This window comes from Ambystoma mexicanum, chromosome 7p, assembly GCF_040938575.1.
Source record: "Ambystoma mexicanum isolate Mex_15411 chromosome 7p, UKY_AmexF1_1, whole genome shotgun sequence".
Classification (NCBI taxonomy): domain Eukaryota; kingdom Metazoa; phylum Chordata; class Amphibia; order Caudata; family Ambystomatidae; genus Ambystoma; species Ambystoma mexicanum.
In genome coordinates, this window is record NC_090939.1 from 394,717,775 (window position 1) to 394,745,359 (window position 27,585).

At 40.8% G+C, this 27,585-nt stretch overlaps 1 protein-coding gene across 10 annotated transcripts in view; it reads left to right on the forward strand.

Moving 5' to 3' along the window:
- ROBO2 (roundabout guidance receptor 2) overlaps positions 1–27,585 on the forward strand; it is a 974,141-nt gene that overhangs the window by 940,473 nt on the left and 6,083 nt on the right. For 7 of the 10 annotated variants that reach the window (XM_069636436.1, XM_069636431.1, XM_069636432.1 and 4 more), the window contains 4 exons: positions 1,662–1,844; positions 8,843–9,013; positions 13,288–13,536; positions 20,173–20,370. In XM_069636436.1, the coding sequence (XP_069492537.1) occupies positions 1,662–1,844; positions 8,843–9,013; positions 13,288–13,536; positions 20,173–20,370 (801 nt within the window). The remainder of the gene's footprint in view (positions 1–1,661; positions 1,845–8,842; positions 9,014–13,287; positions 13,537–20,172; positions 20,371–27,585) is intronic. The other 3 variants (XM_069636437.1, XM_069636440.1, XM_069636439.1) reach the window with 1 other exon arrangement.

Here is a 27,585-nt window from a genome sequence, read left to right on the forward strand (position 1 = left end):
TGTTCTAATAAGACTGAATCCTCAAAGTATAAAACCAATAGATTTAAAGAAATAGGAAAACACTGTGTACATAGCACAGCTACTCAGTGTGATAGAGTTCCTCTTGAAAAGATTTCAAAAAAGGTAGCAGGAGCTCCTCTCCAGAAAGAACATGGCATGATAACCTGTTCTGAAATGAGAGTTTGCAGCACACGCTTTTTGCTCACTGTACATTTCACAAATGGGATATAGCCATTTGCATATCAGTCTTTGTCCCGCCCACATGGGCAGCCCAGCACTGAAATACTATGGCAATTCCTCGCTGAACAAGAGTTCCAACAGCAACCCCACACACGTGTTTCACCCTTGTTGGGCCTCATCAGTGAGGTGAAGCTTTGTCTCTCTGAACACAGTGTGCAGGGAGTCCACGTCTGGTTGCCCCCAGGTAACTCAGGGTGACCAACCCCAAGTTCCTTGCAAATATTTAAAAAAAGGTAGCAGGCGCTCCTCTCCAGAAAGAACATGGCATGATAACCTGTTCAGAGATGAGAGTTTGGAGCACACGCTTTTTGCTCACTGCACCTTTCACAGATGGGAAATATCCATATGCATACAGTCATTGTCCCGCCCACATGGGCAGTCCAGCACTGAAATGCTATGGCAATTCCTCTCTGAACGAGAGTACCAACAGCAACCCCATACACGTGTTTCAGCCTTGTTGGGCCTCATCAGTGAGGTGAAGCTGTGCCTCTCTGAGCACAGTGAGCATGGAGTCCACGTCTGGTTGAGCAAAAAGCATGTGCTGCAAACTCTCATCTCAGAACAGGTTATCATGTCATGTTCTTTCTGGAGAGGAGCGCCTGCTACCTTTTATTTTTAAATATTCCTCTTGAAAAGATATATGTGTTTTGGGGTTTTACAGCTAATTCCCAAGAAGGGCAATACTTCCATTCCAAAATTGGTACATATTTTTTGAACCTGGTCATGCACTTTTGTCTGTGGCTGGCGACATACTCCAATAGCCATTAACAACAAGGCTGGCCCCAGCAGGCTCTCCTTCAACTTTTCAGCCAAATGCACCTTGATCTGAGACTTGCCTTTTCATATTTAAAATGATCCTCACATATCTCAAACATGAAGATTCCGAGATACTTTTGTTTAAAAATGTAGGGCTGCAACCATTGTAGCTGGTGACGACTCTATCATTACCCTACTACAGTGCTGTGAATGATGACATATCAAGGGAACATAACGGACTCGTATGGTAGCAGCAATATTATGCTATCTTGCTGTTGTATGGTTGTCTCTTTGCTGTGTGGCTCCTTGTGTGCGTGTATTCCAATTCTTTAAAGAACAAGTGGAAAATGCATTCAGAATACCTTGTTTAGATCTTTCAAATACTTACGTATTGTATCAAGTCCCATAATTCGATGTGCTATGTTATACGTTGGCTATATTATCGTTAATATATTGTAAGCTAAATGATTGCATTCATGTACCAGCACAAACACATGCATGAACGTACACACAACCACATACACATGCAACTTCTGCGCTACACCTACACATGTAATCTTCTGCTTCATCTACTTTGAGACATGCGGCTCCTTTGAGCTTTTGGTTTGCAATTATCAAAGCTATGACTGTATGCAACTCACCAGAGCCACTGCCTTTGTTTCTAGGTTCAATGGTAAATGGATGGGGTTCTGCATCCGAGGAGGACCGTAATTTTTCTAGTCATAGGTCTAGTGTAGGTAGCTCCTCAGATGAATCGCTTTTTACCAGCGGCAGCTTTGCCCATGCACTGGTGGCAGCAGCGGACAAAGCTGGCTTTAGGCTGGATGGAACCAGCCTGACAAGAGCAGGTTTGTACGTTCAAAGTTGGTGTTTTCAGCATGAGGGATGATGCTAATTTTCTGAAGCTGAGCTTTGCTGGATCTTGCGACTGCACTGATTTAACATGCATGGCACATGGTGGATGGACATTTACAATTAAATCAACAGCTTCCATTCTTTTGCTTTGTGGTTCTGGTGTAAGGGATAACGCAGCACAGCACCCAGCCAGAATATCCTATTTCCTTTTGTTATTTCTTGATCTTCATAAAAAGCTCCATGTTATTTTTGTGTAATGCCCCGTGCATTGTTTTCACAGTAAAAGTGTACTTTTTACTGTATGGATATGTCACGCAACATGCTTGTGTAATCTAATTCGTGAAACAGTACACATATTTGATTTCATCTTCTGCAGTGTTTTGCTTTGCATTATGAAGTGTTAAGCATTTGTTGTTGGACATGTTATAAGCATGGAAAAACTAGACTTTAAATTGTATCCCACTAACAATGTTTTTTGTTGTATTACAACTCTATGAACCGTATTTAATGGCTGTCCACTCTGACCATCAAGCTCGTCCTTCCCATCCATTCATAAGCAGTTTGTAGGGTCCTGTGCTACTAATGTAGGGTGTGGCATCCATTCCCCAACACTACTTACCCTGACCCTGTTGATCATGCCTTTGCTTCAATCATAGCAAAATTCAATTTAAATTTGTGAATTCTCATTCACCCCTAGAGTCTGTCCAGGTCATTGGAAAAATAGGTGATCCAGGCGGCCTCTTAAATTAAGATATAACCGCTTGCCATCTGCTTGGGTGTGAAATGGGACTTCACATTCCCTTGACCGCAGTGTTGCTGCTGGGATGAGGAATAGCTAGGAAATAACTCATCTTTACACTGTGTTTTCAGTTACTGTGGAAATAGTAGGACAGATTGTTCTGTGAGGTCATGTGGAGCCTGTTGATAGGCACTTGCGGGATAATTCCAAAGACAACGAAGAGGTCAACATACTAGACGAGGTCACAGACATGTTGGCGATGATCGCTGGAAAATACTACATATTGCACTCCTTACGTAACCGCCAGAAATCATCACTCAGAGTTATCTGCTATGCCTATGTGTTCCAAAAATCGGGCGTATTTTCAAAACAGTCCTGCCCGCAATGTACACAGTCTCACAAGTTATTTTAATTAAGATGAGTAGTCACCATTACACATACAATGTATTCTAGCAGTTGCAAATCTGAGCTGCTACTGATCTTCTGCAACGATCTGGATTTGTGTACCATAACATTGCTGACAGCTGCAAATGCAATGTTAATTTAGGTTAATAAGGTAAATACACTCCCAGATAAATGATTTCACTTTGATTACAAGTATTCTGTTTTTCACCAACATGCATCAATTCACTTTAACATTGACACCCATACCATACAAGTAATTGGGCACCTCATAGTACTAACACAAACTATAAGGCACTCTGTCAAAGACACACAAAGGACCCTTTCAGAAAGTCACACAGATACCCACTCAAAAATCCACACACAGCTCCTCAGATCAGAACACGGTTTTATTTGTTTATTTAATTGTTTTTTTATAACGTGCCTAATACCATACCTTACTTCGGTTTCTAAGCAAGGATACGGGATTCATATCTCTGTTGCTCCGTGTGGTCTTGCTTCCAAGAACAGCACATTGCCACCATGCGATCCTCCGTTCACACATATGCACACATACATTCCCTCCCTTCAGAACAGCAAAACAGCATCCCACCTCTGATGAACGAAATAATAACAAAGCCCTGCTGCGTGCTGGTCTAATTTCTCATTAGAATTCTCCCATTCAGTGTGCAATCACAAAATTATATCACACATTAGCAAATGCAGCCGACTCTGACAAATCACATTTTACTATTCTATCTTTCCTACACTCATTTGTGAACTTTGAGACGAAATACCAAATTTCATTACTCGCAATAACTTATATTATTTTATAAAATAGGCTACAATAACTGAATTGTATTACCTGTTGTGATTATATCATGCAATAAAATAAGTAACAGTTTTGATGTCAGTTGTTATAGTATCAGAATTATGAAATCTGTGAGGAAAGATGAGACAAATGGATACCCCTCATACACGGCTTTACAATAGAGATGTCCTAAGTAATGCTAGTGGGTGTGACCAATGAATAATACAACTGTAAATGTATTATCTCACATTCTCCTTCTCTTGTCATCTGCCTCCAGTTTCCTTTAGATGTGCTTCACCTCAGACCTCTGAAAAACATCATTTAGTTATCATCTTAATTCCAAAAACTGCTTTACTTGTTTCTGTGTATTCTACATTTCATAAACATATTTTAGACCAGCAAAGAGGACATTTTCTACTGAGGAATTTCAAGTGAAAATCCTTCACCCAAGAGTAAAGGCGGAGTGTCTATGAAGCTTCTTGGAACCCTGAGCTAGAAAACATCCCTTGCAGATGCCTTTCCGATTACAACTTTGTTCTGCATGCTCAGAGTAAAGCAAAAGATACACCTTGCCTCCTGATTCCCCTCTCTCACCTTCCACAAGTTCTCCTTATTCTCCGTAGCCCAAATGTACAAAACATGTACAAACATAAATGACCACCTATTCATCCCTCCATTAGCAATACACCATATGTACCTCACTGCGTGCTGCCATTCCTAAAATGCACCCTCCTTCCAGCGTGTGCTGCTCCTGCTGCCAAATCATTGAAGTAGATTCATCTGGAAGCAGGCCTGTCACAGTACCAACCCAGTTCTGAGCATGCTGAGGCTTATTCTGTGCAAGTGACCACATCACTGTGCTTGAGAGCACGTCTGCCCTAGCGACAGAGACATTGTCAAGAACAGCTCTGCTTCTGATGACACAACGGCAGAAGGACACCCCTAATTCCTCCATGTATCTTGTGGTCTGAGGACATTGAGGATAGTGGCCCATGGGGGAAATGCATACATGCTTAATCATTTTAGGAGTAATTCATGCTTTAGGTTGTTCCTTGTTTTGACATAACAAAGCTGGCCACAATGTATGTGTGTGTGTTGGAATGAGATTGATAAAGTGTGAACTTAGCTGGGGAGGTAGAGAGTACACAACATTGGGGACATGCCCAGAGGGCTGAATGCAGGCTGTGTGGATAATGGGTTCTGCTGGGATGGAGAGGAAGGCTAGAAGAGAGCTGCTCCAAAGGAAAAGAAGAATAGTTGAGTGAAGCATTCAGCAATTGGTGAGATGTTCCCTGAAGAGCTGGGTCCCAATGCCCTTTCTGAAGTGTAGGAAGGAGGGATCAGTCTTACTAGCATTGGTAACGTGCTCCTGAGACTGGGCACATGCCAGTAAAGGGCTGCATATATGCAATTAATTCGGCTGCATAAAGACTGCATGTAGAGTGAGTACAGATGCCAATCAACTTTAAAAAATAACACTTTAAAAGCAATTTTAAAAGAAGAATACCAGAATGTAGTGTATCAACACACCGCCTTTCTAATGTGTTGCCTTTGCCCTATTCAGTGGAAGCAGCAATCCACACCACTACAATGTGTGTGTGACTGGGGTCCAGTTTGGTATTGAATGAGAGGCAGCAAGTGTTCCTTCCTTACGAACATGTACATCCATGGATATATCACTTGCATGTTACATTCTCTTTGGCAAGTCAACTGCACAGGACAATGCATCTTGTACCTCTGAGAGTGCATCATCAATACATTAAATTGCAAATCGCTGTGCACCTTTAAGGATTTAAATGCTTAAATGTCATAGAGAATGACCTAAAAAAGAGCTTACTGATGAAAGACCATTTCTTTGGGGCCATCATTTTTCCATCAATGCCTACTCCGCTCCCCAGCGTGGTATGCAGTGGAAGACTGCATCTACGTGCCATAAGCGAGGTTTCTCTGATCTTATGAAATGGTAGGTTCAAATGCTAGTAGACAAACTGTGACCGGTAGCCTAAGATTGTGTGCTGCTTCACTCACTCCCTGCTTTTTACCAAGTCAGGGGGGCTGAAGACATTCTCAAAGTAGCCAAAGCCTTTGGTCCTAGATTGTACACAACCTCAGACATCTCTGCTTTATGTAGAATTCCAACAGCAGTGTCCTATCATGCAATAGGACATGTTCTGGTGCACACACGTAGCAGAATTGTGTGCACCACAGTCAATGCAACATTGCACATTGTACAGATGTATAGACTACTGTATGAAACACAACCTATAATTCAAAACATTATTTTCTTTTTTGCAAACTAGGATTATCATGGGCCAGTTCCTTTGTATTTTTAATGCAATCAAAAAGAAAGGGGGAGATGGACTCATAGTACACACATTTCTAAACTGCCTTATATAACACTGCTGGTCAATCTCTCTCTCTCTCACTCCCTCCCTCTCTCTTTCTCTCTCTCTCTCTCTCTCTCTCTCTCTCTCTCTCTCTCACTGTCCCTCACTCCCTCTCTGTCTCACTGACTCTATGTAGTCTCTAAGTCTCTTTGTCTGCTTTACAATGTCCCATTGATAAACACTGTTGTAAATGGGGCTTCTCTTGTGTTTCAATCTCTCTCTTTCTATGTGGATGAGAGTCTCATTCTCATTGGCAGGGGTGTGTTTGCTAGAGCCAGCCCTGCCATTGCAGGCAGCTGTGTGACCAGAGGAGAAATAAACCGATAACTTGTGGGATGAAGATGTGTTATTTTTAACCATTGCTTACAGAAAACAGAAATGATTTAATTGCCCTGACATAGTAAACTGGCTCTATTGAAATGGTTGCAACATTAATTTGTACGGATTCCTTCCAGTATATTTGTTAGTCCTATTAAAAATATTACTCATGCCTTACTTAGCAAAGCACATTATCAAAACCCACAATAACCATAACAAACATTTTCTAATAGAAGCTTATAATTTCCAGGCGGACAATCTGGTATACTCAGATTGTACTATTTTGATATGCATTTATGAGAAACTGGAAGGGGACAAATATCATCAATGAGGGATGCAGCCTTCTTTGCATAAAATCAAAGAGCAGTTTGGGAACATCCAAATGGGATTTTTTTTCAGAATTATATTTATAGGATTAGAGAAGACGGGCAGTCATAGAGCAGCTACCACCAGGCCCATGTGAAGAATGTCTTTTTCTAGTTTATATGTACTAAAACATTTATTGCAGGTCACATGCTCTACCCTTATGTTATTGATGTGGCACAGAGCAAGTGGTACCTCAACAAGTGTACTTAAATTGCTTCCAAAATATAATAAATGCATTTATCTACATTACTGTGAAGGGGAGTTCAAGACCTCTTTTACTCGAGAAGATTACATTTGGAATGTACTACTATCCAGTTATTATGAGTTTGTTAATTGATAAATCCGCCTTTCTAAAAAATGGTGTTTGCATGTTCTTGTTTGGGGCAAGGAGCCAAAGTGTGCTATTTGATGGTTAGTCTAGGGATCCCAAATATGTTTAGCATACGGATGGAAAAGACACATCCTCTGCCCTTTGCTTACCTCCAGAACATCACACCTGGTTGTAGGGTGGACTGACATTTTAACTTGATCTGGAATCCACTTTTTCAGTCTTGGGGTTTCAAATATCATTATTAAGGGCATTAATCCAATAATTCATACTTGCCAACATGACCCATTCCAATATGTAGGTGCGTATCCAGTCCTGTGTTCTTTCTTTGCATTCTGGGACTTGTAGTTCCACTTTTCCCATTATAAAACTTGAACTACAAGTTCCAGAATGCAACGAAAAAATCAGGACTGGAAACGCACCTACAGACTGGAAAGGGTCATGTTGGCAAGTATGTTAAATACATTTAAGACAATCAACTCTATATCTTCCAGAATGAACAAGGACATGAAATCCACTGATCCCCATACCTACCTGTGCAAATGTGTCTTTCATGGCATTCTATGAAAGTCATGTATTGACAGTGCCTTGTTCATGACTGCAAGTTTCTGATTTTCGTAAAAAGGAAACTGACCTTATTTAAGAGCTGGACTCTCTTACCAAATGCCAATTTGTTCGCATACGTATCTCATGGAACAATACACCAGGTTTCTGACATCTCTGCAAGATGCAGCATGATGACTAAATCCAAAATGTATCGCTGTCCTTAGTATAACAATGAGGGACATTGCGCATTGCCTTCTTAACAGTGTCAAAGGCAACATGACTCCAGAAAAATGATAATATATTGGCTTAGACATGAGCTTCAATTTTTTATGCAGACTTTCATTTTAAAATAGGAAACAATGCAATACCACAATAATTAGCTAATGTATATAACGGTCTCTGTGACGCCACGTCCAATAACAACTAAGAAAGAAAGAGCAAAAATGCCCCCATTCAATTCCAAACAGTGAGCCCAGTTGAAGCTTTTGTTCAGCGTAGGTTAGTTGTAGGTGACTTTTTGCTGGCCTTCTTCATAGCAATTTGGTGATGTAGCCGGCTTCTTGGGGCTATGTGGCTGCCTACTATTTCCTCAACAGCCTTCCTGGCCATATCGGTCAAAGGATCGACTACAAAGGGTCGAATGGTCAAAGGATCGACACCAAAGGACCGAAAACAAAAGGATCTATTTTTTTTTTAATTAAATTTTTTTGCGGGTTTCGTTTATGGAAAAATAGTGTTTTTTACCACAAAAAAAGGGGGTTGGGGGGGACCCCCCAAAAAAAAAGTGTAAAAAAAAAATATAAATTTCGATCCTTTTGTTTTCGGTCCTTTGGTGTCGACCCTTTGACCATTCGATCCTTTGGTTGTCGATCCTTTGACCTACAACCCCTTCCTGGATAGTGTAGTTTATTATTGTACAGCGTTCAGTTTAATGTGTTAGCTGCAGAGAATACTTCTCATGGGAAACTTGTGTGGACCTCTGAGGAGCGTCAAGCTTCCAGTTGTTTTTTTATTTTTTTATGTTGAACCGTTTTCATTAGGAAAAGACAACATCAACTGGTCTTCACGTAAACAAGTGCATGTGTTGACATTAAAGTGCATTACCTTTTTTTTAGGAAAAGGTTACTCCTCTCCACATAGACCTCCGCCCACCAGCCCATTCTCCACTGACAGCAACAACAGTTCAGCATTGAACCCCAGCCAGAGGCCCAGGCCTTCTAAGAAACACAAGGGGAGCAGACTGGAGCAGCCTCCCATTCCACACCGAAGGGAGGCACTGACAGATGGTAAGTGGACAGATGAACGTGACACAGCCGCTTCCAGATGTACTTTGTGAGGGTCTTCCAATAGAAAGTACTTTTACGATCATTCATGATGATCTTGGACTCAAATGTAAAGCATAGCGCAGTCTGTCCTTTTTCAGAATTGAATCTGATGCCATTTCAAACACAGTTCTGTGACAGACAGAATCTAGCTGCCAACTTGTACCTCATTATGATACTAGTGGTAGCCGTGCCGCTAAAACCGACACGGCTGCCGCTGGTATCATTTTTTTCTGGTGCCCGCAAATGGGCAATTACCATGTCATTGCAGCCTTGCCGGACCCGGTAATTGCCCATTCTCTGGTGCCGGAAAATATTCTTCCCCATTATGGAAATGTGGAAGCCGGATGCACCGGCAGCATTCGTGAATGGTGCCGGTGCATCTGACATGCTCTCCTCACGTGTACCCATACGCCTGCCGGGTCAGACCTGGCAGGCGAAAAGGTACCCGCAAGCAGAACTTGTAGTTTTCTGGTCCAGTAGTAACGGTGCAGGTATCATACCGACACCGTTACTATCGGACGGGCAAACTTATAATGAGGCCCATCAATACATCCCCAAATCTAAGACACACAGTAACTGCCTGATTATACAGCACCTCTTCCTTTGATGGCATGTGCTTGCATGCCAGCGGATGGAAACGAAATTAACTGCATGGGGCTCCGTCCTTCAGAAAATCGTGAGATGATGGTTGGATGAATTATGGACTTCTAAAATGCCAAAATCAGTGTCTACCTTAATCCTTGCCGACCGTTTCAATTTTGGGTTATATAACAACTATATGTTCCTCCAGCAAAAGTTTGCTGCAACTTTGGTGCATATGTTTTTAAATATACAAGTTCTGAATTTAACGTGCTAAATACTGGAGACCAGTCTCTGAGTGCAGGGTGGGATTAAAACTTCTGTTGCTCTGCGTTCTCTTGCTTCAAAGACAAACATGTTGTCATTGAGATATCCTCTCAAACAATAGAATTTCATGTTTTTACATGTGCCTCTAATATTTCAGTTGCTAATGCCAGCATGGCTCCCTATTTGATTAAATGGTCTATCTGTGTCTGGCTGTAGCTGCCAAAATGATCCCTCGTGAATAGCCCATTGATAATGTGAACATCCTTAAGTCGTATAAGATGTCAGGGAAAGAAGGAGAGAATGGCACAGCTATAGTTGTATAGTTCAACAGTCTTTCCTCACTGACCAACCCTCCCAGGTACAACTTGGGTCCTTCCTATCCTCTATCTCTCTCTCCACATGTAGTGTTCCCCAGGGGACTAACCTTTCTCTCTGATTGTTCAACCAATACCTGGCACCTCTCGCCCTCCGCATTGCTGCTCTCTGCTCTAACTTGCAGTGCTATGAGGCTGACACCCAGCTCGCCTTCAGGCTCCCCTCTGCCGCCTCTTCTCCTTCTCTCATCCCTGAATGTCTGTCTGCAATCCAGGAATGGTGTGCTGCCAATGATCTTTGCCTGATGGCCAGTAAGACAGAGATCTTCCTCATAGGCACACCTACATCCCCTTTTCCCACCACTGTCTGGTCGGCCTCTCTTGGCCTCTTCCTTCTCCTATCTCTGAGGCTAAGAACCTCAGGGTTATCTTCGACTCCACACTCTCCTTCTCCCCTCACATTTACGACATCTCTAAGAAGTCAAATTAGCAACTTCACCTCCTCAGAGGTATTCCCCCTTTCCTCACCTTCCCCCAGAAGCTCATGGTCCCCAGAGCTCTGGTTCTTTTTAGGCTTGACTATTGTAACAGCATCTTGTAAAATCTATTCTCCTTCACTCTCTGTCCTCTGCAACTCATCCAGAACAGGACTGCAAGACTTGTATTTGTCCTGAAGCCCAGGGATCGTATATCTCCAGCACTCAAATCTCTCCATTGGCTCCCAGTGGCTGCAAGGATCAAATTCAAGACCCTCTGCATTGTCCGCAAGGTCTTCTGGGGCGTGGACCAAAATACCTCCAGCTTTCTCTTCAGAAGTATCTTCCTTCTCGAGCTCTTCGCTCTTCCGCCCCCCAATTTCCTGAGGGTCAGTCGCTTTTCTAAGCAACGAGTTGGGGATATATCTCTCTCTTCGGCCGGTGCCTCCCACAGGGACAGCCTCCCTGCCTCTCTGAAACTTGAGCAGAACCATCTCCGGTTCCAGAAGCAGGTCAAGACTTTCCTCTTTGCTTCTGCCTTCTCTCTTCCACTTCCCTGCTGATCTCCTGTCTGATAATGCACTGGTTACCGGGCCACCCTCTGAATCACTGACCCAGGTCCCTGCCCTCCCAGTTGCACTCTTGCACTGCCTCCTGGCCCAATTGACAAGGCTGTCTAAATCACGCCCATAGATGGCCACACATTTGGCCTGATTCAATGGGCGTTTTTTAATGGCATATGGCCATTGAAAAATGATTTGCGAATCAGACCCATACACGGCCAATCGATCTGCAGTTTATGAAATAGGCATTATCAGCAAGAATATGGGAACTTTTTTCAATAGGGAGAATGTTGGTGACGGGTCTTTAACTTTAATTTCAGCTGTACATATGGAGACATTTATGGAAAAGTTGATTGTACGATTGTGTGCAGGCGTTTTGAATTTCAATCGATTGAATTTTAATGTGGGGAATGTGGAACTAGTTTACAAAGTGTTTTTCAATGGGATTTCCCCATTGGAAAAAACATTGTGGATCAGGCCCGACGTCTTTGGCCATCTTTTGTGCAAAATGATAATTTTTGAAGAGTGCTCTGATAATGATCTGATAAGTGGAAGTGTGACTCTTCTTCCAGTATCTCCCCCCCTAGCAGAGCATCCCCTCTTCTCTGATGGTGGAATCCCTGTTTGTGAGCATCCACCACAGGCTTGCATCGTATTATAGGCTGGTAAGCAGAGAGTACAGAACGAGTTGTGATAAATGAGCAGGGAGTGTGTCTGTGACAATAAGGAGAGCTGTCAATAGCAAACAGCAGTCAATTACTGGCACTGTCACTGTTTATCACTATTGAACTTTATCTGTCGGGAAATCCATAGGCTGCTAATTAATACAATTGAGTGGTCTGCTAAACAGAAAATACTTTTCTATACATTACAAAGAAAGGGCAAGAAGGCCATATTTTGTTTTACTGAAACAGTCTTGTAAACTCCCGATCAAATTATGTGCATAAATCACTACCTTTATAGAAGACAAATAAGGATAACATTCATTGTTGTACATTGTATTTAGTCATTATTTACAATGTGCTGCAATTAGCATTATTCAACTTAAATTGAACAGTAGTGCACGATTCCTATTTTAGATAATTTTGCATTCCTACTGTGGCCCTTAAGGTATTGTTTGCCAGGCCAGTTATACTTTTATAAAGAAAATCTCTTCGAACATTTTGGGATTCTTCAAACCAAGGTTGATACCACTGGCTATGACCGAGGAACAACGTTCCTTGGTACATAGCTTAAGAGTCAGCCTTATTGTGTGTTTTAGTTAGGTGGCTTTACTAGTGAGCTCACTGAGTTCATGATCAGCGGTTTACTTTTTCCTATTTCATTGTAGATGTCCATATTAGCATCAACTGGAGCTATATGCATGTAGACCTTGGAGAGAGTCAGCCTTCCCACACACTCCCCTATGGTCAATGTATGTACTCCGCAGACTGGAGACTGCATGACTAGTACAGAGGTTTTCTTTCTGTAATGATTCAGAAAATCCTCATATAATATTGACATCTCACGTGAAGAAAGGCAAAACTGTTTTGAGCATGAAAACCCGATAAAAACATGTGAACATTCTGGGAAAGAAACAGTTCCATTGTGGGGCGTTGTAAGGCTCTTAAATGACAACGTTCTTGACATGTAATACAGGAAAATGGAGTACCGGTCAGTATATAATATTATTCATAAGAACTACCATGCCAGATCATGAACCTGTTGTGGAAATAACGCATGCTGCTTTGTATTGTCTGGGTCCTGGTTCATTTACTAATTGTCTAGATAATGGTTTTATTTAAAATATCCGACTATAAACAAATGCACTCATCTCTATTGATATGACAGATTGAGCAAAATCAGGATTTACTTATCTTGCTATATAACTAGCTAGGAAGTATTCTTAAAATGGACCAATACCTGATAGCAAGAGAGTAATACTGTATTAGTGTCCCGAAGAAATGTGTCCTCTACCTAATTTCTTGTCATAAAACAGCATGTATTTAGCTTCTTCCATAAAACAGTACATTATGAATGTTTCTCTATCTTCCCAGATCTTCCGCCACCACCAGACCCTCCTCCAGGGCAAGCATTGAGACAGCAGGGCAGTCTCAGTCAGCACACTGGTAGCTTCGGAGGCTCATCTCAAAGAAAAGGGAGTTCTCTGGAGAGGCATACGTGTAACATGGATGACACAAAAAACTCAATCGAATGCAATACCAGGACATCCCTGGAACGGCAACGTCAAACCCAGGAGTGGCTAGGCTCCTCAGAGCGGCAGCATAGGCAGGCGTTTGGATCAGGTACGCTTGTTCATGGATTCACTTATGTCAACTATGTTATTGACACTGTACCACTTGAGGAAAAGGAATGTTTTGGTCTAAATCTGCACATTGTTTTTCTCATATCCAAATTAACTTTGCTGTATTCCTCTATTTACTTTTTGAAAAAATATGTTTTATTTTTTAAAAGAGCAAACTAACTATGCCTCATAATAAGGTTAGCAAAAAAATCCTTTAGCTTAGTCAATAATATGAACACAAACAGGTGTTAAAAGGAAACATATAATTGCTGAAGTACAACACATGTTTAACTGAACTGGAGCTTCCACGGGCCATTTATGCTTGTGAATTTAACTTTTAAATTTACATTAAATATTCTTCACACACATTTTTATATAGATTTTATGAATTATATAATTGTTTGTGTAGAAAAAAAAACAATATAACTTCAAGACTCTTACCGAATCTGTGGTGAGCATTTCACGTGCTTGTAGGCCTTTAGTAATGCTTGCATTGCATTTTGTGGATGGGCTGCTTAGGAATTTCTCAATTAGAAATTGATTTATCGACTGCTGTAGGATGGTTATTTGTGGTATTACCCAAAAAAATGTACCAAACCATTTTTTACTGCAAAAAAATTGGTTCGAAAAATTCAACAAATTGTTTGTATTTTATTACTTGGGTTCCCTAATTTCCTTATGTTAATAACCCCACTGCAACCCCCTCCCCACCCGTTTTAACCCTTTATCCCATCACCCAATTTTATATATATTTCTTTTAAAATTCGATGCTTTTTCAATGTTTTTGTTTCGTAAAAAAATGCTTCACTGAAAATGTTTTGCTAATATCACTGGATACCCGGTAGGATATGCAATCTCTTCTTAATGGACAGGTTAAATGTGAAATACTTTCCTTTTGTTTCTGTATTGATCATCAAGTTTCAAGTTTGTTCTGTAGAAATAGGGGGAACCTGGTTTTGGCTGGGCAGTTCACAGACTGAACGGGACAGTGAAAAGCATGTCAAACCAAGGTATCCACTCTTTCCCTGCATTTGCATAACTATGAATGGAATCAGAATGTACATTCTAGAATTGGCCAGATTTCAGGCAGGCACTGCAACAAAACGATTACTTCTCTGTAGAAATACAGGGTCAGTAGTGGCTAAACTGCCTACTCAGACTATCACTGCTTCAGAACCAGCAGTGATACAAGTCATAAAAGATGAAACAGCAGAGCCCAAAATGTATTCCTTCTATGCATCTTTTGGTAACAGGGGCAAGGGTGTTTATTCATGAGGACCGTGAGCTACTAACAGTAGCAATCCAAGCAGCAATAGTACACATACCTCATGATAAAATAATGTCCAATCATGGTTCTTTAAACATATAGACGACTATTAAACAATAAAAAGTCAAATAACTAACTAAAAATGCAAGCAAAAACCCACCCCTGTAAAGAAACACAGTTCATGCAATCTGTTGTAGAATAACGCTGTGAAAAACTGAGCAGATGTGATCAGGCACTCATTTGGCACAATGTCCGTATTCAAGAGGGTGTCTTATAAAAGCAGAGAAGGGAGGTTTAAAAGTCACTTTGGCCCCAAAGGTAGCCTTTTCACAGTATAATATGTCTTGGCCTCGAATGCTTGACAGTTTCGAACAGGCTTTTAGATGTTTCCCAGCAAATCAGCAATTGTTGAGATGGATCAAATTACACTGATCCAGCAGTGAGTCGACATCATGTTGGTGCTTGAGGCAATGTCGATCGGTGTGTTCCTACAGGGTCGAGTCAGCGATCCAGTCAGGTTGAGTTGATGCTTCTGCTAGGTTGAGTCAGCGAGTGACATGATGGCTTCCAGCGGTTCAAATCAACAATCGAATCAGGTCAAGTCGAGGTTCTGTTGGATAGATGCGTTGCTTGAAGTGCTATGAGTTGGATGTGTCTACAGCATGGAGCCTACACTTGAGTTGAGGCGGTGGTGATCCTCACTCGAATGATATGGCTCAAATATGCAAGCATAAAGCTGGATGTTTTTGGAGTTCCAAAAGCAGCACTGCAGGGCCTCTGTAGTCACAAATAGTTAATGGGAAGCCAACTGCTCTTGGACTTCTGGATTGTTGTGCATCCACTCCATGGCCATGAGGAAAAGGTGAATACTTCTTGTTCTGCACTGTCAGTGCAGGCATTTTGGCTTGCAGCTACATGCACCTACATGGGGTTCCTTCACCTCCAGTAAGGAGCCTGTATCCAGTGCAGCTGGCACCTACACGGGTTGCTTCACCTCCAGTAAGGAGTCTAGATCCAACGGTTGCTAGGGATGTTTAGGTGGAAGAGGTTCCCTCAGCCTTGGATGCCTTTTCTCGTTAGCTCCCTGGCAGATGACATTGGAATAGACTGAACTCTCAAAAGAGGTCCAAAAGTCAGTACTTTAAGTGGCCTGGGGCCAGCTAGGGCCAGGACCCGGCAGTCTCTAAAAAGTGGTGCTGAACGGGTGCTCTGCCGGGGCTTGCTGGTCCCACCACGCCATGGCGGGACATGTTCTCCTGTCACAGCCGCAGCTGCGACGGGATATGCACCCGCCACTTTAATGTCAGGCAAGCTGATAGAAGTGCCTGCCAGCCACAGAGTCGCTGTAAGTTGCAGTTTCAGCAATGACGTGGCTGGCTGGCACTTCTCACTCACTGTAAGTTCCTCATGGGGGGTCACAAGAGGAAGTTATGGTCCCTTTGATTGTCATCCCCAGGTCACTGACACTCAGCGAACCTGGGGGATCTGTGATCTAATCTGTAGATTAGATCAGAGAGCTCCCGGGTTCGCTGAGGATCAAATACGCCTCGGGCTCTGTGATCTGTGCTCTGAGCAGAGAATAGATCACTGGGCCTGAGGTGTCTTTTGTATGTTGGCAAAGCTTTATAAAAGATGCCTTGAATTGTGTACTTTTTAAGCCATCTTGTCTAAACATACAAATATGTAACACATTTCTAGGTTTAGTAAAGATGGCTTGAAAAGTGCACCCCGGGTTTTGTCCATCCTCAAAGCTTTATAAGAGATGGCTTGAATTGTGTACTATTCAAGCCATCTTTTATAAACATAGACATATGCTACATATTTCTATGTTAATAAAAGGTGTCTTGAAAAGTACACAACCCATAATAAGGAAATCACACAAGTGGCTGTACCTTACTATGGTTTGTGCACTTTCAAGCCACCTTTTATAAACATAGAAATATGTAACATTTTTATGTTTATAAAAGATAGCTTGAAAACTACACAAACCATAGTAAGGTACGCATACACATATATAAATGCTTACATACATTTATATATATATGTTTGCGCACCATACTCTCATATGTGCACTTTTTAGGCCACACCTACCATGGAAGCCACACCCCCAAATGATGCCCCCCCTCAATCTCTTGCCCCACTTAAAGCACTGCCAAAAATGTATTCTTCCTGTTCTTCTTTGAGTCCAGTAATGATTCAAAGAAGGAGGGGGTGACCCCCTCCTTTTATAGGCAAAAAGACACATGAGCTCGGTCCAAAGCAAGCCAGGTGTAAGGAGTGCAATCTCTGGTGGTGTAACAAGTACCCTCTGCTTCATGACATCATAACCAGAGTGCCTTTCATGCATTAAATGAGGGGAAAGTAAAGGGAAGAGGCCACTAATAGAAAGCAAGATGGTTGCACCCTTCTTCAGGCGTACCACCCTTCTCTGGCTACTCTAACCCCACCCATTCCTAAGCCTGCTAGCTCCAAAGAAAGGCCTTTCAGCGATCAGCACTGTGGTGTGAGACTGGCTTTGTTATGTCAGTGCTGCCTCTGAAGCACCATTTTCAGAAGACCACCTTTGTGAGGGTTTTCTTCTCCTGCAAAAGGGGTATCCCTTCTGCTGGAGATTCAAAGGAGGTAGCATCCTGGCTTTTGTACCACAAGGCAGCTGTGTGAACATGCAGCTTAGACACCAATACCCATCAAATGTAGACCTGCCCATAGAGTTGACACTGATGTGATATCAAACTGATGTTGCTAGATAATTGTATGTTCTTATCAGTCCCCTTGCCACAGTCTAATATAGCTTATGTTTAGAGATTAAACAACCACCAGACTAATTAAGGTGGACAATGATTATATTTTAGATGAGAGGTATTGAAGGTAAATTGTTAAGTCTGCCTGCAGTGACTTGTGTCCCAAAAGCTACCAGGGATGCACATTTCTCCAATACCAGGTACTACAATTGATCCTCCTTGCACACCTTAATTCAGTTCTTCACCCTTACCAATTATCAAATATACTCAAGGAAGCACAGGGATTGTCTTGGCTCCCACCTGAAAGTATCTAATTTATCAGCTTAAATTTAACTTCAGATAATCCCCTAAATGCGCTTAATACGTTTCGTATTATATACTTCTGAAATTCCCCCTATTTCCTTCTGAATTTCCCACAAATTATAAAAACATCTACACAAATTCCATTCCATTCCATTTGTCAAATATATTTAAACAACTTCATCTTAATTTCGTTTGCAATACCACCAATACATATACATCCACTGAGTTAGCAATTTTATGTTGTACGTCAGTTTCTGCCTTACAATACATACTTAGTCAAGGCATTTATGTACAATGCATTTGTTTTGTCAATATATATCTTGCCTAAAATCCATGCCATAGATCATGCGTAAGTCTCCAAATGATGGGGAGCTTTCCAAACCCATGGCTACCCCTTTTTGTTGTAAATATATCATAGTATTATACATAAAAAATATTGTTTTTCAGTATTAGGTTTGTTAGGTCTAACAACATAGATTGTTCGCCAAAATAAGTTGCAGATTTTTTGTTATAAAAGTATTTAATTTCTTGTAATGCAGCTTCATGTTCTGTTGAAGTATATAATGCTACCGCATCAAATGTGGCCCAACAGTAATAATCTTTCCATTCCATGTCTTTTAATTGTTTTAAGATGTGCATACTGTCTCTTGTACAATGATGTATATGTGATACCATTATATTCAGAAAACTATCCACAAACTCTGAAATGGGTTCCAGAGTAGACCCTACGCTGGTCAATATTTTGGTTAAAAATGTATAAGCCGCTTGGTTGGAAAGTTTGTTAAATATTTTTTGGAAAAATCTTTGTTGTTAGACCTAACAAACCTAATACTGAAACACATTTTGGGCCTGATTCACAGAGCATTTTTCAATGGGACTGCACCATTATAAAACACTTCTGTGAATTAGGCCCGTTATTTATGTGTAATGAAAAGATATATAAATAATTACATTTTACAAATGGAATGGAATTTGTGTAGCTGTATTATAAGTTGGGGAAGTAATTCTCTAGGAAATAGGGAATATGTGAGATCCAGAATTGCCCACACCATTTTATGAAAAAAAAGAAACAAGCTATTTCACCCTCACCAGATGGCATTCTTTCACAGGAATCCATGAGTCTCACTGAGGAACATAGTGTGGGACAAACTCTGTACTCTTGTTCAGAGGAGAATTGCCTAGCATTTCGGTGCTGGACTGCCCCAGGGCAGGACAAAGACTGATATGTTTGGGATATTTCTAATCTGTGAAAGATAGTGAGCTAAAGACTCTGGGTAAGTCTCTCGTAACCAGGACTTATGTCTGGCAGAGAGACTCCCAGGACTCCCCTTGTCAATTTGCAGCTTCCCAACTATACACATATATGGCATCATTACGAGTGTGCCGTTTCAGTAACAACGGTGCCGGTAAGCCTATCAGCACCGCTGTTACCGGACCGGCACACTCCGAGTCTGCCGGTGGCTGCCGTCCCGCCTGCCAGAACTGACATGCAGGCGATACAGCACCTGCCCGCAGACTTAACAGGAAGCACCGGCACCGTTATTAATGGTGCTGGTGCTTCCGTCATCCCCATTCCCGTTGAGTCCTATGGGACTCAAATGGGAGTGGCGATTTACATTTATCCGGTGCCTGACTTCCAGGAACACTAGGGTCGTAATCCCCCTGTGTTTCCTTGAAGCCAGGTGCTGGAAAAATAAGTTTGGCGGCAGCCTGCCAGTTTTACATTAATATTAAGAAAATTACGCTACTGAAGATATGGAAATGTCATCCGGATTTTGACATTGTTGTGCTTTGACAAATAGAATGCCTGTTTTCCTCCTAGGATATGCTAAACTCATATTTTGACAAGGTATTTCATTTGCAATCATTGTGTATCCATTTCTAAAAGGAGAGAAGGTCCTTCATGTGATTCTATGTTGATTACAAGTAGTTTCATGTACATCTTGATAAGTAATATAAGTAGGATTTTGGCTCAGACCTAAGACCTTAATGTTGAAAGACTAATTTTTCCCCCCAGTTCTGTTTGCCCTTCATTACTGACCAGTGAACCAACAATACATACGGAATAGTTTCTTACAGCCTAGTAAGATGATAATCATTCATCTAGCGTACATTTCATTAACCATAAAAAGTAATCCATCAGAATCTATTGTTATGTGACCTGCATCCATTTAGCTATAATTTAAACAATTGGAACTGACCAATTTTGTAGGAGAAACTTGTATTGTGATTCCACATGTCCCTGCATAAATAACAAAGGATAATGTGCTTGTTTTGTTAGTTTAAGTATTGGTATTGGTTTTAACTACTATTTTAATCTTTTCAGAAGAGGCATTAATGCCATACAGTAAGCCTTGCTTCCCTTCTCCTGGTGGCCACAGCTCTTCAGGGACAGCTTCCTCAAAAGGATCAACTGGACCCAGGAAAGGAGAAATCCTGAGAGGACACCAGCGCAATGCCAGTGATTTCCTTGATGTGGGGTTCATGGGTACAAACAGTCAAGGACAGTTTGCAGGTGAATTATGTGAGTATCCTCTGAGTGCATTTCCCATCTAATCCTGTCTATCACACATAATATTGACACCTTTTTATTTAATCTGTGTACAAGCCACAGATCTCAAACCTGTTGTAAACGCATCCTGAAATGTTTGCAGTAGTAAGATTATTGAAAGTGCTTTATCATATTCTTCTTGAAAGGATAACAATTGTGATGGTACCTAGTCTCAAATAATTGTCATGCCCTTTATCGTGACAACATGTAAACTGACTGAATAATTTAAAGATCAAATGCAATGGGTTTCATTAGGAGTTTGGATGTAGCCATTCCGTTTTTACCGGCATGGCTACCCCCAAACCGGGTACCGGTCCAGGTCCCAAAAATAGGGAATTACCAGGCCAATGCCGACTTTAGCGGGCCCGGTAATTCCCATTCTCCGGACCCGGACCTGGTACATCCCCATTCCTATTGAGCCCCCATAGGGCTCAATGGGAATGGGAAGGATGCTAACAACAGACCCGTTAATGACAGGTCCGTTGTTAGCATCCTGGTTTGCCCGCGGGTGTCGGTATGCACGTCTGGTCTGGACCAGATGTGCATTACGCCACCCGTGAGGAAACCCGTAAAGTGGTGGCCCGGAATGAACGGTGCCGGTACCTTATCGGCACCGTTCATTCTGCGGACGCCAGCCTCCTAATCAGGCCCAATGATTTTCATTTCACTTCAGTAGAATATTTAGACATACATAACGTCAGATGTTCACTTTATAACTAATAGTGGTTTACCAAACTTCATTTTAGAGGAGTTATTAAGCTGAGGTTTGGCTAAAAATAGAACATTTGGTATAGGCCATATAGTTGTGTAATTTGACAATAGAAGCCAAATACATGTTAAGTCCTTAGGGCACTAACTACTGCATGCAATTCACATGCTAATGCAGAGCAGATTAAAGTGAAAAAGTAGAGATGCCTATATTGTAGATAATCATTTCCTAACAAAAATATGTTGATGTAGTGCTTTTGTGATAAATTAAAAGAGGGGTGGGAGTAGTGAGTGGGCTTTAGGTCATACACTGGAAGAGAGGCTAAGGAAGAGGGGGTCCTGGATGCTGTTCTGGCCAAACAGCACGAGACCCTATCTGGCACCGTTTGGGGTGGCTGTTACCTACCTAGACCCAGCGTTGCCCTACTGTGCCTATTCCATCTGCTCCAGCCTACTGCCCATAACATCACTCTGCCCTTGGTTGGGAGGCGAGTCAGCTTTAAGAACTTCAGTTCACCTGGGAGACTGCTTGCTTACTGCCTGCCCCTCTGGAGGCTCTGGGCAGTGTGTCTGTCTACTCTCCGACTTGTGACTTGAACATTTCCATTCTCTCTGTGGTCCATCTACAGGCCAACATCAATCAGCTACGGACACCTGTTAAATCAGCACCCAGGGTGCAGTGGTCCGCTCTTGAATGTTCTTCCCTTTTCCTCTCTACTGTCCTCTTTTTTCAATAATCTTGTTTACTGATCTATGTTCTAACACTCAATTATTGTTGACTTTCCTGAATGCAGCATGCCCAATTTACCTCTTAGTTGGTACTCTTCTTCATTCCACCTTAGTGCTGCTCCCATCATTGCATGTAATTCCTGACAGTCATAACAAGTCTGTTTCTCTCCCTACGTGTTGTCCTATTCCTACTCACTGGTGCTGTCACAGATTTCCTCATTTTCCGGCTTCACACAATACTTCTAAACTTCTCTATCCACCCTCTGATTTCGGAGATTCTTGCATTATTGTTGCACTCTGGAAGAAAACTCCTTCAATCATTGAAATGTTTCTATTACTCAATCTGGGATTGGCTTTCATCTTTTAACTCTGCTATTCCTGCTTCTTTATTCACATCTGATACTGTTTTTACTGTTACCCCTCGTTCTCTGGGTCGTGGTGATTCTTACCGGTTTTCCTCCATGATTCACTCTAATTCCCTCTCATTAGCTACCTTTACTTCCTTTGAATACTGTCTTTCCAATTTCTCTAAGTCTTGTGCTGTTACCATTCTTTTGATCTATCGTCCTCCTGGTCCTCTTTCCACTTCTGCTCTACTTAGTGTTGTCCTGCATTGCTTTCATTGTTTCTTACTTTGGGGTGACTTTAATCTACATCTCTCTTCTCCATTTCTTGCTATTATTGACTCGTATTGTGTCTGTCCCCTTCCTACTCCACATTCCCACATCTCTGGATCCTCCTTGGATCTTATTCTTACCTCTTCTATGTCTACCTCTGATATTTCTATGTATCCTGTTTAATCCTCTGATCGTCATTTACTCTTTTCTATTTGTCCTCCTGCTCTCAGCACTTGCTTAACACCTCTTGCTTCTACTCCTTCCTTTTCCCATCACAATCATTGGACTTTCAATAACCCTCTCATTGTATCTTCCTGCATTGCCACTCTTCCATCCTATTCTAATTGTTCAGCTTTCTCTATGGATGATGCTGCCTCAACTTTCTCCACTTCCATTTCTACCTCTCTTGATACTCTATCCTCTCTCTAAATCTGTTCCTTCTTGTAAGTCTTCCTAGCCTCGGTTTACTCTTTATCTTTGCTCCATTTGAAGGGCTCTCCATTGGCTGGAGCATTGTTGTCATAGATCTTGATCTGTGTCTGATGCTGTGTCCTTCTTTGCTTATCATACGCTATATGATAATGCACTTCTTTCTTCTAAATGTCTCTGTTACTCTGATCTCTTGCACTCTTAATCATCTCTCTCTCTGCTATCTTTTCCAATCCCTTTGTTATCTATTGTCTCCCCCTCCGCCTGATCAATCCCTTCTCTCCCCCCTCACTGCTTCTGATTTTTCTAATCGCTTCACTTCTAAATTGAATTCTCTTTGTTCGGCCATTTCTCTAACTCTCTTTCTTGCAGATCTCTAATTCTGATACTTCTTTTCTCATCTCACGGGATAATCCCACTGCTTCTCCCAAAGATCCTTTTCCTTCTACTCTTATGTCTAAAATCTATCCTTCTCTCAATTCTTACATTATCAATCTTCTCAATATCTCTCTTGCCACTTCTACTTTCTGTCTTCTATTTAAACATGCTATTATTCTTCCTGTCCTGAAAAAAAAATCCCATCCTTGGATCCTGCCATTCCTTTTAACTTTTGTTCTATTTCTCTTCTTCCTTACCTTTCTAAATTGTTGGAACATCTCATGTACTCCCAGGTTTCTTCCTTTTTCACTCCTAATTCTATTTTACCTTGCTTCCAGTCTGGTTTTCCACCCCTTCATTCCACGGGAACTGCTCTTCTTTCTATCTGTGATGATCTTCTTTCTGCCCGCTATGTTAAACACTCTTCTATTCTTATACTCTTGGACTTATCAGCTGCTTTTGATACAGTGGATCACACACTACTTCTTCAGTCCCCTACCGCCTTTGGATTTTCTTGTTCTGTAATCACATGGTTTTATTCTTATCTATCTAATCGCATTTACTCAGTATCCTAGGCTTGTGTTTGCTCTGTTCCGCTTTCTCTTTCGCATTGTGTTCTACAAGGGTCTGTTCTCAGTCCATTTATTTTCTCTCTCCATACCTCTCCCTTCTTTTACACCTACTATATACATGAAACTCTCTGCTTGTCTCTCTGCTATTAAAATGTGGATGTCGGACCACTTTCTTGTCCTTAATCCGTCTAAGGCTGACATTCTCTTTTTTCCTGCTAATACTATTCCTCTGCCTGTTTCTCCTCCCTTTGTCCTGTTCTCCACTTCTCATCTGCCTTTTTCTCATACCGCCCGCAACCTTGGCCTTCATCTTGACACTATCCTTTATTTCACTCATCACATTTTGATCACATCCCGTTCCTGCCGTTTACATCTTTTTATTATTCGGAAAGTTAGACGTCTTCTCACCTTCAGTGCCACTAAGCTTCTAATCTCTTATTTAATCTGTTCATGATTATTCTATTGTTATGTAGTCTTCTTTGGTCTTCCTGTCTCTCATGTAGCTTCTCGTAAATCTGTTTTTAATTCCTCTTTCTATCTCCTGCGTTCCTTACCTATTTGTGACTCCATCTCTCCCTCTTTGGCCTCTCTTCGATGGCTACCCTTCTACTCTCAATTGAAATTCAACTTTCTCTGTATAGTATTTGAATCCCTTTATGGACTTGCTCCTATTTATCTTACCTCGCTTGTTTCTTTTTATGCTCCTTATCGTACTTTTTGTTCTCAATCCCACTTTCTTTTAACTGTACCTCGGCCTCCATGTGCTTCCTCTCTCTTCTGTTCTTTTTCTTTATTGGCTCCTTTTTACTGGACTGCTCTTGCTCGCTCTCTGTGCTCTATTCACTTTTATTCTGTCTTCTTTGCTGCCCTAAAACGTTCTTAGTTCAAGCTTAAGTCTTATTGTGAGTTATATTTTTTATTGTACTCCCCTGTTCATTTCAATTGTACTGTACATTGGTTTTGTACAGCGCATTGGGATAAGACGCTATATAAATAGAAAATAAATACAAAATACGTAAGTGGGAAGCCTATTTTTCAAATTAGAAACATCTAATGAGACTATAGAAAGTGTAGACATCTGTAAACTACTCTGTGACTTATTAAACATTTCTAATGTACACAGATTAATTTCTTAACTCAATGTTATATGCACTTTAAGAGATATTTTTTATATCTCTAAATTGGCTTCCTTGGAGTAGGTATGTGAAGTCCTCAGGATGGAAACCTTCAGATATCCTCCCTCGATAAGCTATGACCCAACAGCGTACCCAGCATTCAAAAACACAAATATGGTCATTACTCATACTTGTCTCACTTTTCCAGTTAGTTAAGAGCCAGAGGGAAATGTTGGTCTGCCCAAGCATGACCTATTCATTGGAAGGACCCATGTGTCAGAACGACAGCAAAAAAAGCTCTGAAAAAGTTAACTAAAATGTGTATGATATAGGACAATAACAAAAGGCAGAAAAATAACTGAACTATAAATTGAAGCCTGCCTTTACCAAAGGAAGGGTATGTCAATAAGGTGCACCTGAAGCAGAATATATGCAATGTATTGTACTTAATTGTACGACATAGTGGGAAAAACAGATTATTAGGTTATTGTGCCTGCTGAATAACCTTTCAGAAGGTCAACCTAAAAGTCACAGATGCACAAAATACTGCAGTTATTTTCTCCTGATGGATAAAAGGGTGAGATGTATATTCTCAAATTATATGCAAAGGCAATAACACAGATGCAGAACAACGTACACAGGAAACCAGTCACAATATCTGATGTTATTCGATAAATGCCCAAAAACAATGCATCAGTGTAGTATGTATGCCAAGTGCATACTATAAAACTTGCAACCAGGAACATTGTTTATTGTTCCTTTAGATAATTAAAGAAACAATTCATGGTAGTTGTGTCCATACTCTTGGAAACAAGCTCAATATAGAATTATTTGAAAGCAAAATGGAGGATATTGTATAAAACCTTGGAGGTATAGATGTACCCAAAATCTATAAAATGCAGAAAAACTTAGACAGGAAATGAGTCACAATAACTGATGTTATTAGACAGCAGCCCCAAAACAATGCAACAGGGTAGTATTTATAGCAAGTGCATAATATAACACATTCAATCAGAAACATGTTCTATAGTTTCTATAGGTAATGAAAGAAACAATTCATGGTAGTTGTGTTCCTACATTTGGAACCAAGCAAATATTGTTTGGTTCCCAAAATGATAAAGTTCTGTGTGGGTCATATAGACCAATGTCAATATAAAATTAATTTAAAAAAGTACACAAACAATTTTATGAAAAGGATTTAGTTAAACTATTCCAAATATTGTGTTACCTGAGAAACATGGTTTCATGAAAGATCGTAACACCACTGACCATACCAATCTGCAGACATGTTTATTCTATTCTCCTGCAAAAAACAAAAAACAACCTCCAGGCATCATACTATTGGATGCAGAGAAGTTATTTGACTGAATGAATTGGATTTTCCTAAAGAAAACCATGGCTAAATGTATGATGCCAATAGAATTGTTTGATTCAATCAAATGCTTATATACCTAATCTATTGCTGCAGTATGCATAATGTATCCACTTTGCAGTACTTATACATGGATAATTATCTGAAATAGTTTGTGAAACCAGATGTATGTAGAAGAGCAGTCCCTTGTCACATCCCTTTTCACTCTCTATCTTGAACCTTACCTTCTTTAATAGAAGAATGTATTGAATATTGTACCCTGTACTATGTCCACCTACAATTTAAGGTGTTTGCTTTTGTGGACAAATGTGCAATGTTTTCAAATAATATCATTACCTCTCTTCTCACAACTAAGGGTTTGGCAAAGGTGTTTGTCTTATGTTATGGGTAAATCTGAAATTTTATTAAAACTGAGATTTTGGGACCTAACCTTTTTGAGCAGGTGTCTCCTTATGTTCATCAACAAGCTACTTAAGTTTACAACTTCATGTCAGTTCTGTAAAAAATATTTGGATTTAACTTTTCAAAATTGCTAGCAGAGACAAGTAAGAATGGAAGAAACTATAATTATTGAAAATAGTGAGGGTCAATTTTATTAAGTTGAATGCCTTGCCTCAATTTGTATATCTTTAAAGCAGGCGTTAAAATAACCATGGCGCTAAGGGACCTTGTAACCAGGCGTTAAGGGTTGGCGCCGTTTACGGCGCCGTTAACCCCTTAATGCCTGATTCATAATGAGGCCCAAATCTCTGTTGCACCTTGCATCATGGTAGCTCAGAGTTTTAAAAATCCGCCATAAAGCATGCAGACATCTGATTATTTTAATCCAGTAGCATTAATAATTCTTTCTAAATTTTGTATTATTCAATGCCACTTGTGGAAGATGTTTAATACATGCATTGTACTTGGTTCAACATTTTTGGAATTAAAGATGTCAACAATACATTATTGGGGTGATTTGCAAATAACTCTTGTGAAAGCAAGATCATTATAAAATGAATGCACAAGGTAAATCTAGCTATGCTGTTCCAAAATGAATGCAGTTATTCTTGTTGTGAAAGATGTCATAATTGATAAGCAAGAGAGTCAATTCAAGAAGAGACTAAGAGGTGGGAGAGAGGTCTTATAGAAAGATGTACCTATGAGGAGAATGGGAATGTCAGAAATATTATGTGATAGATTTTAAATGTTCAGTCTTGCAGAAGATAGTTCATTGCAGTGATGCAAGCAGTTAACAAATTGGGCCTGATTTACAAAAATGTGTTTTT